This window comes from Penicillium digitatum, chromosome 6 (genome assembly GCF_016767815.1).
Source record: "Penicillium digitatum chromosome 6, complete sequence".
Classification (NCBI taxonomy): domain Eukaryota; kingdom Fungi; phylum Ascomycota; class Eurotiomycetes; order Eurotiales; family Aspergillaceae; genus Penicillium; species Penicillium digitatum.
The window spans coordinates 819,086-834,104 of NC_089389.1; the positions used below are offsets into that span (position 1 = coordinate 819,086).

At 48.2% G+C, this 15,019-nt stretch overlaps 5 protein-coding genes across 5 annotated transcripts; 3 read left to right on the forward strand and 2 right to left on the reverse strand.

The window, feature by feature from the left end:
- Positions 1 to 815: 815 nt before the first annotated feature.
- Positions 816 to 1,212, reverse strand: Pdw03_5319 (Short chain dehydrogenase family protein; the record flags this gene model as incomplete). Its single annotated transcript, XM_014683507.1, has 2 exons — positions 816 to 1,138; positions 1,197 to 1,212. 2 exons carry the CDS (start codon positions 1,210 to 1,212, stop codon positions 816 to 818), a joined length of 339 nt encoding a protein of 112 aa, XP_014538993.1.
- Positions 1,213 to 2,181: 969 nt separating this feature from the next.
- Pdw03_5320 (COP9 signalosome subunit 1 (CsnA), putative) lies at positions 2,182 to 3,805 on the forward strand (the record flags this gene model as incomplete). The annotated part of the gene is made up of 4 exons (XM_014683506.1): positions 2,182 to 2,299; positions 2,377 to 2,421; positions 2,475 to 2,755; positions 2,807 to 3,805. 4 exons carry the CDS (start codon positions 2,182 to 2,184, stop codon positions 3,803 to 3,805), a joined length of 1,443 nt encoding a protein of 480 aa, XP_014538992.1.
- A 1,638-nt stretch (positions 3,806 to 5,443) lies between these two features.
- Positions 5,444 to 6,922, forward strand: Pdw03_5321 (Cytochrome P450, E-class, group I; the record flags this gene model as incomplete). The annotated part of the gene is made up of 1 exon (XM_014683505.2): positions 5,444 to 6,922. One exon carries the CDS (start codon positions 5,444 to 5,446, stop codon positions 6,920 to 6,922), a length of 1,479 nt encoding a protein of 492 aa, XP_014538991.2.
- A 665-nt stretch (positions 6,923 to 7,587) lies between these two features.
- On the forward strand, positions 7,588 to 9,597 carry Pdw03_5322 (Cytochrome P450; the record flags this gene model as incomplete). The annotated part of the gene is made up of 5 exons (XM_014683504.1): positions 7,588 to 7,641; positions 7,858 to 8,717; positions 8,810 to 9,086; positions 9,149 to 9,318; positions 9,393 to 9,597. 5 exons carry the CDS (start codon positions 7,588 to 7,590, stop codon positions 9,595 to 9,597), a joined length of 1,566 nt encoding a protein of 521 aa, XP_014538990.1.
- Positions 9,598 to 10,268: 671 nt separating this feature from the next.
- On the reverse strand, positions 10,269 to 13,790 carry Pdw03_5323 (uncharacterized protein; the record flags this gene model as incomplete). Its single annotated transcript, XM_066101026.1, has 1 exon — positions 10,269 to 13,790. The coding sequence occupies one exon, from the start codon at positions 13,788 to 13,790 to the stop codon at positions 10,269 to 10,271; it is 3,522 nt and encodes a 1,173-aa protein (XP_065957966.1).
- Positions 13,791 to 15,019: the final 1,229 nt, after the last annotated feature.

Sequence of the window (15,019 nt, forward strand, 5' to 3'; positions counted from 1 at the left end):
TGATTCAACCTTAGTTAATACATTCGTAGGTCATTCACATTATCGATTCTCCAACCCATTTCTGGGTTTTAATTTGCGACAGGTTCACTTGACCTTTCTTTCATCCTTACTAAACTTATTGGATCCTTGCCCGCAAATCCATGCTGCCCGTCCACTGCCCTTCATCATCTTGCTCTACGACCGTCAGGGCTGGGAACTTGGCCGGCATAATCCGCCGTGGCCTCGATGCTGAGATGACGGTGTATTTGGAAAAGTCAGAGACTCCACATTTCCGCCAGAGGAAGTCCTCTTCTGTGTCCAGGAGCCCATTCACTACTTGGTACAAAGCATGGCTAAAACGACATCGGAGAGTTTTGTCTGTTGCAGTGTGTCAGTTTTGAAAAGACCAGAAAGAATTTGACAGTACAACTAATCCAGAAATGAACATACTGGCTTTTTCAGATCCTTTTGATGGGGTGTGTCCGGTCTCTCATGAAACTCCGTAACTGCCGATTCAATCGACTGGAAATTAATGCAGTCAGCAGTCCCGTCAGAGATTCCCGCTCAGAATAAAATCAAGGCCAAGAGACACACCGATGCAGGCCAGATACTCGTCACCGCCATTTCATTTCGGCCTTGACGAACAAAATCCATGGCCAGGCCTTTGACCAAGACTCTGATTCCGACTTTTCCAACATCCAACAGATCACGTATCAGAAAAAGTAGTCAAACAAACCTGGTATCGACTCCGGCCTCCCAAAGCCACAAGTCAAAGACACAAACTTACCCATCGCATAAGCAGTCTTCCCTCTAGAGAACCTCGAATACATAGCGGGCTAATAGACCACAATGCGCCCATTCCAGCTCGATTTCTCAAAGAAAGGCAAAGCAGCCTGGACAGTCGCATAAATTTTCCCTAGGTTCACCTGCTGCATAAGCTTGAATCGCTTTAGAGGCGAATTCTCCACAGCCGACCACCAGATCGCGCTGGAGTTGTACAAAAGCACATCCAGCTTATCAAAAATGCGCAACGTCTCCTCGATGGCATGCTTGATCTGTGCAGCGTCACGCACGTCAACGGTGACCGTTGCAGCACATCCGCCGACCGCGCGGATCTCGCGCTCCACAGTGTTGATGGTGGACTGCGATGAGTTCGGGTCTGGTGGGAATGGGGTCACTATTGATGCATCTGATGTTGTTTTTGCAAATAGCCTTACTGGCTTGCGGTGTCATTTTCGATCATCTTGAATATTTATGTGGGGTTGCATCTAGCTGTGCCGACGTTGCCGTTCCTTGCTAGGTCGATAGCGATCTAGCGCCCGATTCCACGGTCTACGCCTACAATATGGTTGACCTGCTGCCTTTGGTAGAGGAGGTTTTGGTGTGTTTAATGTCCTGGTTGCGTTGCTGAGGTCCTGGACTAGACTCGAGATATATACCTGGGGTTTTTGTATTTTCTAAATGCCGAGCTTTGTCGATTATCTTTCCGTTCAGGCAGTGGGAAAAGCCAATGAAGTCTTTTTGTCTCAAAATACTTGGGTCCTGGGCCGGTTTTATATAGCCGAAAGGTTGAAGTCGATGCTTAATTTCCTGACTTCTCAAGTTCCAAGGCACATGGTGCAGGTCTACTACACGATAAGCTTTTCCGCCTCGACCAAAAAAAAAAAAAATTTTGCAAGCCCAAATATCGGCATGTAGTCTTCCATGGCTCGAGATTTCAATTTCAAGCCTTCTAATTATCCGAAGACTCTTCTGGTTGCATATCAATGTAGCCAAGCTGCCCAATGGACATGTACTTTTACCAATTGAGTGGCGGTTCTAATTTTCCAAGTCTTCCGTTGGCCTTTCGGTTCTTTTGTATCAAGAAATTAGATATTTAACAGAGTTTTTAGTTTCTCTTAATGAATCATGGTGATTTTTCTCGATCCTTGCCCACGTCTATCGTGTTCATTCAAGAAACTTCTGGATGGCGGTGTAATAGACGGTCGGATTCTGCCAGACAATCAACCATCACAATGATCAACTGACTGATTGTCACCCGCCTCGCGTGTGCTCTCTGCCCTAAACAGCATATTGTTCTTAGCGTTCAAACTAGTTTTTGTCTTTCTTTGCTAAAACTTTAGCTTGCTTATCAAGCTCCAGTTCCTTGACATAATTTGCCAGTGCCCATCTCCCCACGTATCATCTGAACAGTCCGAGAAAATGGACACTATGCTTCCAGATGTTTCTGGTCCGTCTCGGGCAGAGATGGATACTGCAGCCCTGGAGGCTACTACAGCTGTGGCTGCCCCCAGAACAAGGTTACTAGTGAAAGTGGAAGGTATGTTAACCCCGTGCGTGGCTATCTCCGCGAAGATGTTTGTGCCCGGATAACGCTGAATATGCTTAATTTGGCAGAGCCTCCCAAATTCGATCTTGAAACTTACATTGCAAATTACACTGGTGAGTGACCTTTCTTATCTCCAGGCAGATTTCTTATTCTCATGCATCATCAGGGCGCACCCGCTACGACCGTCTTTACCTCATCGGCACATGCTCTCCATTGCTCTCGACTGATGCCCTCAAGGCAGCCATCGCCGAAGCTAGAACCAGCAAAGACGTTTCGAGATACGAGAGAGCGGTCCGCGCGCTGGCGGAAGTAGCTCCGAGCGATCCCGACGCTTCTCTTGACGCTGCCTGGGTCCAGGAAACCAATCGATACGTGCAGACTCAGACCGAGCGATTGGAACATGAGCTGCGGGGATACAAAAACAACTTGATTAAAGAAAGCATCCGGGTAAGGAGCAAATTCTTTCGCTGGAAGATCGCGTGACTCTGACCTGTATAGATGGGCCACGAGGATCTGGGAAATCATCATTACGAAACTGGTGACCTTGCTGCTGCCTCCAAGGCATACTCTCGCATGAGAGACTACTGCACCACACCGAACCACATCACTTCCATGCTCTTCAAGATGGTCAACGTGGCTACCGAACGTGGTGACTGGATGTCTGTACAGTCAAACGTGCACCGACTGCGCAACTCTCAGTCAAAGCCGGAGGACGCAGCCAAAAACCTATCTAAAATCTCAGCCGCTTCCGCTCTGTCACAGATGCACCAAGGCTCATACCTCGAAGCAGCAAACTCTTTCTTGTCTGTCCCGCCGGACCTGGGCGATACCTACAATGAAGTCATTACCCCCAACGATGTCGCCGTCTATGGCGGTCTATGTGCTCTCGCCTCTATGAGCCGCGACGAGCTGCAGAAAAATGTGCTCGACAGCCAGACTTTCCGGAACTTCCTCGAACTTGAGCCTCATGTTCGCCGTGCCATAACTTTCTTCTGCAACTTCAAGTTCCGCCAATGCCTTGACATCCTCGAGGCTTATCGCCCTGACTACCTCCTTGACATTCACCTTCAGCGTCATATCCCACATTTGTATAAACGCATTCGCACCAAATCCATCGAGCAGTATATTATTCCTTTCAGCCGTGTCACACTCGACTCCATGGCGAAGATCTTTGCCCCCACGGTCGTTGGCGGTGAAGCGCGTCCCACAAATATCTCTTCGCCGTTTGTGCAAGAACTGGTCGGCCTCGTTCAGGATGGTGTGCTGAATGCTCGCATTGACCTGGAGAAGGGATTGCTGGTGTCGAACCAGATCGATCTACGAGCAGAGGTGCAGCGTACCACGCTAGAGAGCATACGCGAATTCAACGAGGAGGCCCATTGGCGGATTCTGCATGCTGCTGTACTCCAAGCAGGATTAGAGGTCAAACCTGACAAGACTGAAGGATCCGGACCAGGAAAGAGTGCACGGTTTTCTCGAGGTCCAGGCCGGGATTAATCGATGGAGACAGGACCGAACCCTCGACTCCAGGTGATCCGGGCGCATGAATGATGACGAATGAGATAATACCCCGATGCTCTAGCTGCGATTGCAACTGCAATGCAGATGCTGTATGGCTTACAGAAATCAATTCAACTCTCAGTGAGGTTTTCCTGCACGTAAATGATGCCCATCTCTACACAACCAACCATTAGTACACACTGTAAACAACATGAGCCATCGCACAAACTACGTTCTTTGGAATAGTCAGCGGTTAGCTGAAAATATCCCTCTCTCGCCTTGTCCGGTTCTCGACTGGATATCAATCCCGCCGATTCAATCCGGCTATTAGTCCTCCGTACTACACAATGACCTAGCCAGTAGCACACTTCGATGAAAATTAGAGAAAGCACTTGTGCTAAGAAGGGATACCAAAACAATGCAGATGTCCACGAAGGTGAAGACTTCGGGAAAAGATTTAGAGATCAACTGGGGTTTGGACTCCTGCATGGGATAATTTTCCCAAGCAGAAATTTTACAACCGTCTTTTCTACCGCCTTGCAATCTAGAAGGGCGATCTAGAAGGATCTTGTATTTGTCTCCTGGGCTCTCTGACGCCTACAAATAGTCATTTTTTCATATGATCCAATGATCCTCTCTTCGCCTCTCGGTTCATCATCTCTCGGGCCATCGAGCTGCCATCTATAGCCATTTTCAATGACCGAGCTTGCCTAATGATTTGACCGGCCTCAGGTGAAGCAACCATCATTCCGGCTTGGACAATAGCACCTGCCGAGTGAGTACGCTAAAATGTCCAGTCCCAGCTCGTTCAAACCTACGGCATTTTCTAATAACCTGCCATCCGTCATGACATCCCGCTACACTCATCGCTATATTTAATACCTACCATGGGTGGAGCCCAGAGGCATGAGCTCCAATACTGCTGTGGCTATGGAAAAAGGACTGGCGAAGAATCCCCTCGGGAGGAGGGAAGCGGAAATTGTCACTATAGTGATGCATGACTTTGTCGCTCAAAGAAGCTAACCAATATTCAACAATTACACGGGCCTAGCTTCCTTGTCGGGCAAAAATATATAGCGCGCTGCATACGGTGCTGATTCCCAAACAGCCGAGCTAGAGCTAGAACGGTTCCACGGCTTCACCAGCACTCGCTCCTTGTCATCCAACGTTGAGGAAATACGCGTTATGAGCCATGACTGTTCTTGCATCCGTGTATGAATTCCAAAGTCATACATTGGTGGGTGTGTTTTTCTCCCTCGGACCATCGGGCTGTGGCAAGATCCTGAATCCAGCGATATGAGTACCCTCACTTTCTCCTTTCGAAAAGCCAAATTTGTGAAAAAAAAAATTCAATATTTGCTCATTGGCCTTGATTTTCTTCTGGCAAAAAGCCCGATTGTCGTAGTATGTCTCCAACCCCTGCAGATATTAGAATTGGCCATATACTCCGGCACTTTTCCCCTTTTGATATTCCTTGTGATACACTGGTAAAAGGGAAAATTCTGTAGGATGTCAACTTCCTTTGCATAGATCGACTTTCTCTCTCTTTAGTCTTTGATTTTCTAGTCTATTGCTCACTGAGCTCAAATATCGATACAGTAAAGGTTGGCTCCCCAAGTGCTATCGCTTCTCGATATGATTGACTTCCTCTGTATTTACCCTGTGTGTTTGGAAGACCGGCGACGCAACACAAGAATCGAATTGGGTACCGATCTTTTGTCCTCTCACACATACTCAGCCTTGACAGGGAATCCTGATTTGCAAAGCTCGACGCAGTCAGAAAACGCCCAAAATTCCACGGAAATGACGACAGATGTTCCAAGTCCAGAGGCTGGGTCAGTGCCTGTCCTTCTTTTCCCACTGAAACGGACTTTTGACCAAATGGAATCGGCAATGGAAGGAGCTTCAGAGTTCACCAGGCGTTTGCCGCCCACTTCGTCCATTTCAGCCCCAATTATTCGTGCGTCGAGCATGCCGAATATACCTGAACTCCCGTTACTAGACTCTGCGCTTGAAGCCGATATCAATTATCACAAAGAGAGCATTCTCCCATCGCCTGGGCTGGCCCCAATCCCGGAAGAAAGCCCTGAGGACAATGACGGCCAGGACCTAAACCCACCGATACCGGGAATGAACAGCTCGCCTACTGAATTTGAATTTTCGAATCCAATGAGCGATCTGTCAAATCCGTATTCCTCAACACCAGCTGCATTGAATCCAACAACTATTCTCGCTCCCGAAGTGGGTCAAGATGGTCCTATCATCGCTCTATCACCCACACTATCTCCACTCGTAAACTTTTTATCACCAGACAACAATGATGGTAATGGAGATACATCATCTGTAGCATCAATAGTCGATGATTCAGATTCAGTCTTTGATGATGGACAATCAGAAAACTCATCCAGATACACAGCCTCACTGTTATCCGATGTTAAAAACTACGCTTATGAAAATGGAAGACGTTATCACTCATACCGCGAAGGCCACTACGTCCTTCCCAACGACGAACCAGAGCAAGATCGACAGGATCTACTCCATCACGTCCGGAACCTCGTGCTCAACGGCCGGCTCTTCCGAGCCCCACTGGACAATCATATCCAACGCGCTCTCGACATCGGCACCGGCACCGGAATCTGGGCTATTGATTTTGCAGACAGCTTCCCTAGTACTGAGGTAACCGGCACCGATCTAAGTCCCATCCAGCCGTCATGGGTCCCACCTAATCTTCGCTTTGTGGTGGACGACGCTGAATCGCAATGGCTTTATAGCCCAAGCCGCCCCTTTGACTTCATCCATGCCCGGGATCTCGGCGGTGCTATCGCCGACTGGCCGCGGCTGATGCGTCAGAGCTACGAGCACCTACGTCCCGGTGGATGGGTTGAGTTGCAGGAGTTTGAAGTTATGCTCAAGTCAGACGATGATTCGATTCGTCTCGCACCGGCCTTGTGCGAGTTTCTTGAACGACTGACTCAGGCCAGTGAGGCATTTCACCGACCTATGAATATCGCCGAAGGTCACCGGCAGCGGCTAGTTGAGGCTGGTTTTGAAGATGTGAGAGATGAGGTGTACAAGGTGCGACCCCGTTCCCCTTCCCTGCCCCCGGTCTTCTGATTGATTTGGCCTTGCTTTCTGCCTACCTCTTGAGTCGCAACTAATTCGTGCTCTGTTTTCTAGGTTCCGTCGAGCGTTTGGGCTAGGGATCCCGTCCAGAAGGAAATTGGTCGTTACAACCAATGCTCCCTTCTGATGGCGGTTGAATCCTACTCGCTAGCTCTTTTCACTCGTGTACTAGGATGGTCTAATAGTGAGACTCAGGTTTTCCTGGCTGGGGTGCGGAAAGATCTTAAGAATCCCGCGGTGCATACGTACTGCAACCTGCATGTCGTCTACGGTCGGAAGCCGTCTCGGTCCCCAGTCGCATCAGCAATTTGACTCAGGATTTTCCCGAGGATTTTCGGAGTCCAAAGAAATTGTAGATAGATTTGATATGGCTCTCAGTCTCTGGATGTTGGAGTAGTGAGATATCCCGTTCGTGCTACGCCCTACTCCTCCTTCCGCCTGGCCCCTCACCCTCACGTCTGCCACTAACCGCATTCGACTGGTACATCGCCGCGGTTCTTTGTTCGATTCTCGTTTTGGTCTTGGTTTAGTGTCCAAGTCCTTATCCCACTCCTGTTTAGAAAAGAAACAAGCCAAATGACCGCGAGCTGAATATGGCTTCAGGGCAGTGCATGAACTGGCGGACCATTATGACCTCTTTTACTTCAAATCTCACCATGTCTAGGGCAACCTCAGGTCCTAGCTTTTGGTGTGCGGCTGCAGCATGCCTGGTAAGTTGCAGAAACCCGTGCTCCCAGCCCTCGTTTGTTTCATGCAGGAAAAGAACCCTACAGTAGATCCAGTCCCCCCCAAGATATCTCCCCGGGGAAACACAGCAGCTCCGAGAAATGAATACTAACCAGTCCTTCATCCTTCCCCCCCCCCCCCCCCCCCCCGCTGACAGGCGTTTACAGAGAAATCCGGGCTAATCAGCATGTAATCAACAGTTCTTACTCTACGTCACCTACAGCCTCATCTACGCCTTTTGTTGGTCGCCCCTGCGCCACTTCCCTGGTCCAAGGCTATGGGCGTTATCTAGCATTCCATCTAACCTCTCCGTCCTCCGTGGCTATAATCACCTAGAAATCCTGGCGCTGCACAAGAAGTACGGTCCCGTCGTTCGCCTAGGTCCCAACGAATTGGCCTTCAACACAGCTCAGGCCTTTCGCGATATCTACGGCACCCGACCTGGCGGTTGTTTTCCCAAGAATCGAAGCCATTACATAGCCCCGGCAAATGGGGTCGATCATTTGGTCTGTGCGGTCGATGATGCGACCCATGCGAGACAGAAACGGCTGCTCGCCCATGCCTTCTCTGAAAAGGCTTTGAGAGACCAAGAGGGTCTTATAACAGGTTATGTAGATACCTTGATCACCAAACTACGGTATCAAGTTCGGCAAGGGACATCAATCGTCGATATCAAAAGCTGGATGAACTTCACTACTTTTGACATCACCGGTGATCTGATGTTTGGCGAGTCCTTCGACTGCCTGAAGGACAATCAGCTTCACCCGTGGATTAAGTTGATCTTTAGCTCCATGAAGGCTCTTGCCTATACTGGAGTTGTGAATCAGTTCCCCATGCTCAAGGGACTACTGGACTTATTCCTTCCGCGAGAAGTCAAGCGCGTTGGCCAGGAACATTTTGATCTGAGTGCACAGAAGGTTGACCGTCGCTTGGAGTCGAATATGGCTCGTCCGGACTTTATGTCTGCCATTCTTCAGCATGGACTAAGCGAGGAGAAGGGCCAGTATCGCGAGAGCGAGCGTATTATGACTCGGGCGGAGATTCATTCTAATGGCTTTATGTGAGCGGTTTCGCTTGGTTTTTAAACATTCTTATTCTCCCTATTTTCGCTTTTCTGACTCAGTAAACCGTTCTCTTGCTAATCAAAACCAGTCTAATCGTGGCAGGTAGCGAAACATCTGCGACCCTACTTTCCGGCTGTATCTTCTACCTGTGTACAGCTCCACACGCCATGACCCGCCTTGTCGCCGAGATCCACTCGACTTTCAAACAGGACACTGACATGACCTTTCGTGCCGTGGAAGATCTGAAATACATGAATGCTGTTATCGAGGAGTCGCTGCGTATCTACCCGCCCTTCGTGACGAGCCTGTCACGGCTTGTGCCACAAGGCGGAGCAGTCGTGAACGGCCACTTTCTCCCTGAGGAAGTATGTAAATCTGTTTCACTTCGATCAATCACACTGGTGGCACATGCACTAATCCCGACTAGACGGTTGTGGCATGTCACCACTACGCCTCCTACCACTCCGAGTCCAACTTTACCTTCCCGGACAAGTTTATGCCAGAACGCTGGCTGGAACCCAATCCGACTTTCGAGAATGACAAGAAAGATGTCTTGCAGCCATTCAGTCTCGGACCACGTGTCTGCCTTGGAAAACAGTGTGTTACTCTCCGTTCCCCCTTTACCCCCGACACACCACCTAAATCAAAGCTAAAATGTTCTGTCTTCTTAGTCTTGCAAATTGCGAAATCCGCCTGATTCTTTGCAAGCTTCTCTACCACTTTGACATAGCCCTGCGCCCAGAGAGCACCAACTGGGTCGACCAGAAAGTCTATTTCCTTTGGGATAAGCCGGCTCTGACGGTCACGCTGAAAGACAGATTTCCTGGCGCTGGTGGGTCAGATTCTCAGGAGCCCATAGCTCTGTTCTCAGAATGATGAGAGTGGGCTAGAGTTTGAGCTTCGCAGATGCCTTGCGTCTGCAGTCAGGTCCTACAGTAGAATAGGTACAGATAGGATTTGCTGGGTAGGATTTATGAGATCCATGACTTTCGTTTCTTTGCCTTGAATCGCTTTTTGAGGATCATCATCTCGTGGCACTCGTTCGTTGGATTGGGTGCTTCAGTATGTTTTGTGTTGTGACCTGCGACGGCGGCTGGGCTCGGCTCTGGATTTTGGGTTTAGTGGAGTTTGGGCCTTTTTTATCTCTTCTAGTCGCAGAAGACATTCGTTTTCGCGGGAGATGGACTCTGTCCCTTGATAGTTGCAGAATCACAGTTCCATCTGGTCTTCTGAAATGTGTTATGGGGAAAACATTGAATTTTAAACGGTTGGGTCGATATTATCAAGATTCTAAATTCGGTTCTGCCGAATATTTATTCAAAAGTGATGCAAATACAATGATAGTATGTATGCAGGTAAAACAGTATTCAATTGGATGGACGGGGAGAGAGAGAAGGTGAGAGTGGAAGGAAGACTATCTAGTTGGTCTATCCTACATGTGATGCCTGAGGCATCCAACATCCCCCTCATAGACCATGTTCCATCAAACTCCCCGAATTCTGATTCTCATAGTAAAATCCTGCAAATCATGCATTTCAAATATGCATTTAAATCATGCCGATCAAACCAACAAAAGTCTCAAATTGCTCCTTTGCCAATGCTTTTGTAAAACCGTCAGCTGCGTTCTTCTTCGTGTCCACTCGTCTAATGTCCACATGTCCCTGTGCGACAGCATCCTTAACAAAGAACCATCGTAGATCGAGCCATCTATTCGCGGATTTGCCACCTTTCTTAGTGAGCAGCAATTGCGAATTGATATTGTCTGTATGAATCTCAATGGGACGCTGCTCTGGCAGCATAAACGAGCGAGCAATCTTGCCTAGCCACATTGCATCCCGAGTAGGTTGATCTAGTGCACACCATTCTGCGACAGTGGTCGAATTGGCAGTGATGGTTTGCTTCTTTGTAGTCCATATGACTGGAGAGCCGGCGAAGTACCATATACTTCCTTCGGTTGACTTGCTATCCTCCCAGTCCGCATGAGATGCGTCCACATGCGCATAGAATCGAAGTTCTGGCGTACGACCAAGTGTAATGCCAACGTCAGGCATATGTCTCAGGTACTTGACGACGTGTTGCATGGCGTGAAGGTCTTCAAATGTAGGGTTCGCCAAACGATGTTGCAAGCGAGTAACTGCGAAGCGAATGTCTGGCCTAGTCTTGACTGCTAGCCAGTTTAACATGCCGACAACTGATTGATATTGATCAAATGAATCGTCATCTAGCACATTGGATGCATTGGCAGGTGACTCTCTCCATGCGGCTGGCAATGGTGTATCCTTCCATCCAGAACCTGCATTTGCAGTACGTAGAACCTTCTGAATATAGGCTTCCTGAGACATAGTGATCGTGCAATTGTCATAGTCTCTGTGTAGTGCACAGTTCAGATACTGCTTTGGTTCTCCGAGGTCCTTCAAATCAGTAGGTACTCCGTTGACTAGCATTGATCCCGTATCATCGTTATCGTCATCTCCGGGTTGTGGAAAGCCAACATCACGAGATACCACTAGTTTCCTAGTAGCTGGATCCCATACTTTGTAAACATGACCACCGTCCCCCTCATAACCAACGAGCTTTCCTTTCCATGCTCTGGGTGCTGCTTTCCTAGCCTGAATCCTCTTAGGCTTCGGAATATGAACGTATGCAGTTGTTCCCCATGGTTTAAGGTGCTTCAAAGAAGGCTCTGCGTTTGGAATCTCGAGCTCTTGACGCCAATGTGTTAGCGGCGAGATCTTGGTTTTCGGATTGATCAGTCTGTTGTAGATGTAGATGGCTGTGTCTGTCGCATATGGCCACATCTCTTCCGTCATCTTTGCATCAATAATCATCGTTCTCTGGATGTCGTTGATATGTCCACCGAAGCGCTCCACAGTGCCATTTGGTTCAGCAGTGTATGGTGGTGTGATCTCGAAAGTCATACCATGCTTCTCACCCCATTTGATGAACTCTTTGAACTCTGTGCCACCATCCATTCGCCAGATGCCTGGGTATCTGCCAGTGAGCAATTTGATCTTCTCACAGAACGCAGTAAGCTTATAGTAGGCATCACTTTTGTTCTTCAACATGATTCCCTCGATCAGTCGAGATGCATCGTCGACGACTGGCAACCAGTAGTTCTCTCCATTTGGTCCGGTAGGCTTCATTGGTTGTGTATCTACGTGGAATTTCCATGCCACATCCTGCACCCTTGCCTGTGGTTGACGAGAAATTTTGAGCTTTGATTTACCTTGGAAACAGGCATCACAGTCGAAATGCTCCGTGCCGTATTGTTCATCATCACCTAGCTGTTCAGCATGTTGTAATGTGGAGGCAATTCGTGCTTTTCCAGCATGTCCGAGACGTCGGTGGATCTCGTACGCAGTCACTTTGTTCACGAATCCAATTTCTTCATCATCAGAATCGGAATCTATGTCAGATTTGACCTCATTGGGGTCATCGTCGTCTTTTGGACTGACAAGGTACGGGACACCAGTTGATGTATCTCCATACCCCACAATGTCACCCTCACCATTTGTGAGATACTTAGTACGTGTGTCATAAGAGATGTCTTGCTCTTCAAGAAGCTTTTGCATGCCTAATAGCTTGCCGTGTCCTCCTTGAGTATAGTAACCAGTTGTCATAAACGAGTGCGTCTTACCATTTCTCCCTGGCAGAGCAGTTCTCACAATGATTTGACCATGACCTAGCGTGACAACTCTATTGCCAGAGTAGTCTTTGTACGCATAGGCAGTGTCAGGATGATCCAGTTGGTATGTGTGAAAGTCTTCGATGTCATGCGTCAATGTCTTGTCAGATCCAGTGTCAAGCAACCAATCGTTCCTCCTATCAACAGAATTGGCAGCTGCAACAACCATATTGTTTTGTCCATCTTGACGTTGGGCTCTCTGGATTGCCTTTGAATAGGCCCAGAGGTTGCCGGACGGTTCCCACGAAACTGGAGGGTTCTCACTGAGATAGGCACATCTCTTCGCAGTGTGTGGTCCAAAGCCACAGAATGAGCACATGTTGTTGTCATCCTTTTGTGTGCCATTACGCATCTCATTTGCGTATTCATGAATGTCTTTGCCATCGGCAGGCTGCTTGCGAAGACCCTTCTTCTTCTTCTTTTTAGCAGTAGCTGTATCATCCTCGACGGCATTGGTATCTTTGTTGGATTGGGTGTTGTCGTCATTGTGACCGTTGTTGTTGTGACCACCTCGGCCACCTCGGTTTCCTCCACGACCACCTCTTCCATTGCCTCGGCCTCGGCCGGCATTGTTGTTGTAAGTAGCATTAGCGACACCTTCCATGTCAGCTGCTGCTTGAAGTGCTCTCCAGTACTCCTCCACCTTGTCGAGGGTGAGTTTCTTAGGCTCCAGACTTGCAACTTCCTCCCTAATGAACTGTACTTTCATGACTTCCAGTTCAATGTTTTGAAGAACTTGTGATAAGCCGTGTGATGGTTGTGGTGCTGCTTTGAATCTAGCTAGCACGTGGTACTGTCGCTGGTATTCCTCAATGTACTCGCTTGCCGAGTTGTAGTCCGATCGTTTCATCTTGTCAAACTTCCGCATCTCGATAAACGCTGTCTGCATCCGATCACTTCCTTGTGTCATTGATATGAGTTCGTCATACAGTTGATCGGCGTATTTAGGCATCTTGGACAGGTTGCGTAGTTTGTTCCGTAGGGTGACGTCGATCTGGTTGTACATCCAGCTAGCAACCAAGCGAGACCAGTACTTCCATCTTCCGAATGAAGTATGCGACTTGTGAGGTCTGGGAATGTTGCTGTCTAACAACCATTCCAATGCATATGGGATCAGCTGGTAAGCCAGTGCCTGTTTCCAACCACTTGGATCAGTGTCATTGTGTTCCAGTGTCCGAACTTTCTGGATTTTGGTCATTGCAATCGCTGGAAGACCATGTCCCTGATGGGGCGGTGTGTTGTCCTCATCTTCACTATCACTGTCATCCTGTGTGAATTGGATCGGATTGGTAAAGGACGGGATCTGGGGTTCCAATGGGTTGGTCGATGCATCAAGCGGGTGAGGGTTGGTGTCCCCCTCATTGTCCGTCTCGGTGTCGGCCATGATTGGATGTTAAAGCTAAACGGAGCTTTTGCCGGCGGGGCTCGAAGGATTTCCTAGATGTTATTGGCTGGATCTGAATGTTGTGTCACACACAGAGGTGGGTCCACAGTGGGGTCAGATCGTCAAAAGTCTCCAGTTGAAAATGGCTTCAGAGAAAAGAGTTGCTAGTGGTCCAGCTAGCAGAAGAGGCTCATAACCTGATGCAAATACAATGATAGTATGTATGCAGGTAAAACAGTATTCAATTGGATGGACGGGGAGAGAGAGAAGGTGAGAGTGGAAGGAAGACTATCTAGTTGGTCTATCCTACATGTGATGCCTGAGGCATCCAACAAAAAGACTTTGTGTCTGCTATATCAGGCTATCTGTAAGCAGCGATTTTGCAGAGGATAGTTGGTCTTTGTTAGATAGAGTACATGCCTTCACGCTCAGTCTTTCAGGCCTCCACCAGCTGTTTGAGTAGATTCTGTTCGGTTGTCGAGAACAAATCCTTTTCTCTCCTCGGTTTCTTATCGATTTCTTATGGATGACTGTATGTTTTACATGAAGGAATTATCGAAAAGCGAAATCGTCTTATTGAAAGAACCCTGAAGTGAATCGAATCGATAAAGCACCCTTGGGGGGTAGAAGATATACTAACTACTCATTTAATCGCGTGGTAAAGGCCAGTTTGATGATAGCAGGCCCTAGCAGGCCCAAGGATCTTCTAGATCCTTTTTTTTTTTCAACCTTCCTATGACCCCTTCGTCTGGCAAAGACCCGTGAAAGATTCTTCATTTATTAGGCTGCTTCAGTCAGCTCAACAGCCAGGAAGCTTTACAGCTCTGTCTATCAGTTCCAACCGACTAAGCTGGATGTTCAAAGAAGTAATTCACTCTGCGAGCCCATCCACGGGGTAAATCCCTCTTCAAAGATGCCTATCTGTATGACCGACCAACAGAAATATTAAACATTTACCAACATCGACACATTTAAGATGCAACTAGAAAGATGTCAAGGGAGAACAGATGAGTGCAACCTCCAAACATCTTGCCACAGTTGCCTAGAAGACTTTTGAGCCGAACTGATTCTGGGCAGCGTGACATGAAGAGGGATCTGTTCACATTCACGGATGGTGGGGTTCGTGTTAAAGCTGAATATGACATGTCATTAAAGGCTCAACATCAATCAGAGCTTGCTTCATCTGCCTATGGATTGCTACTGAGGCAACATTATTGCCTGAGGCAGAA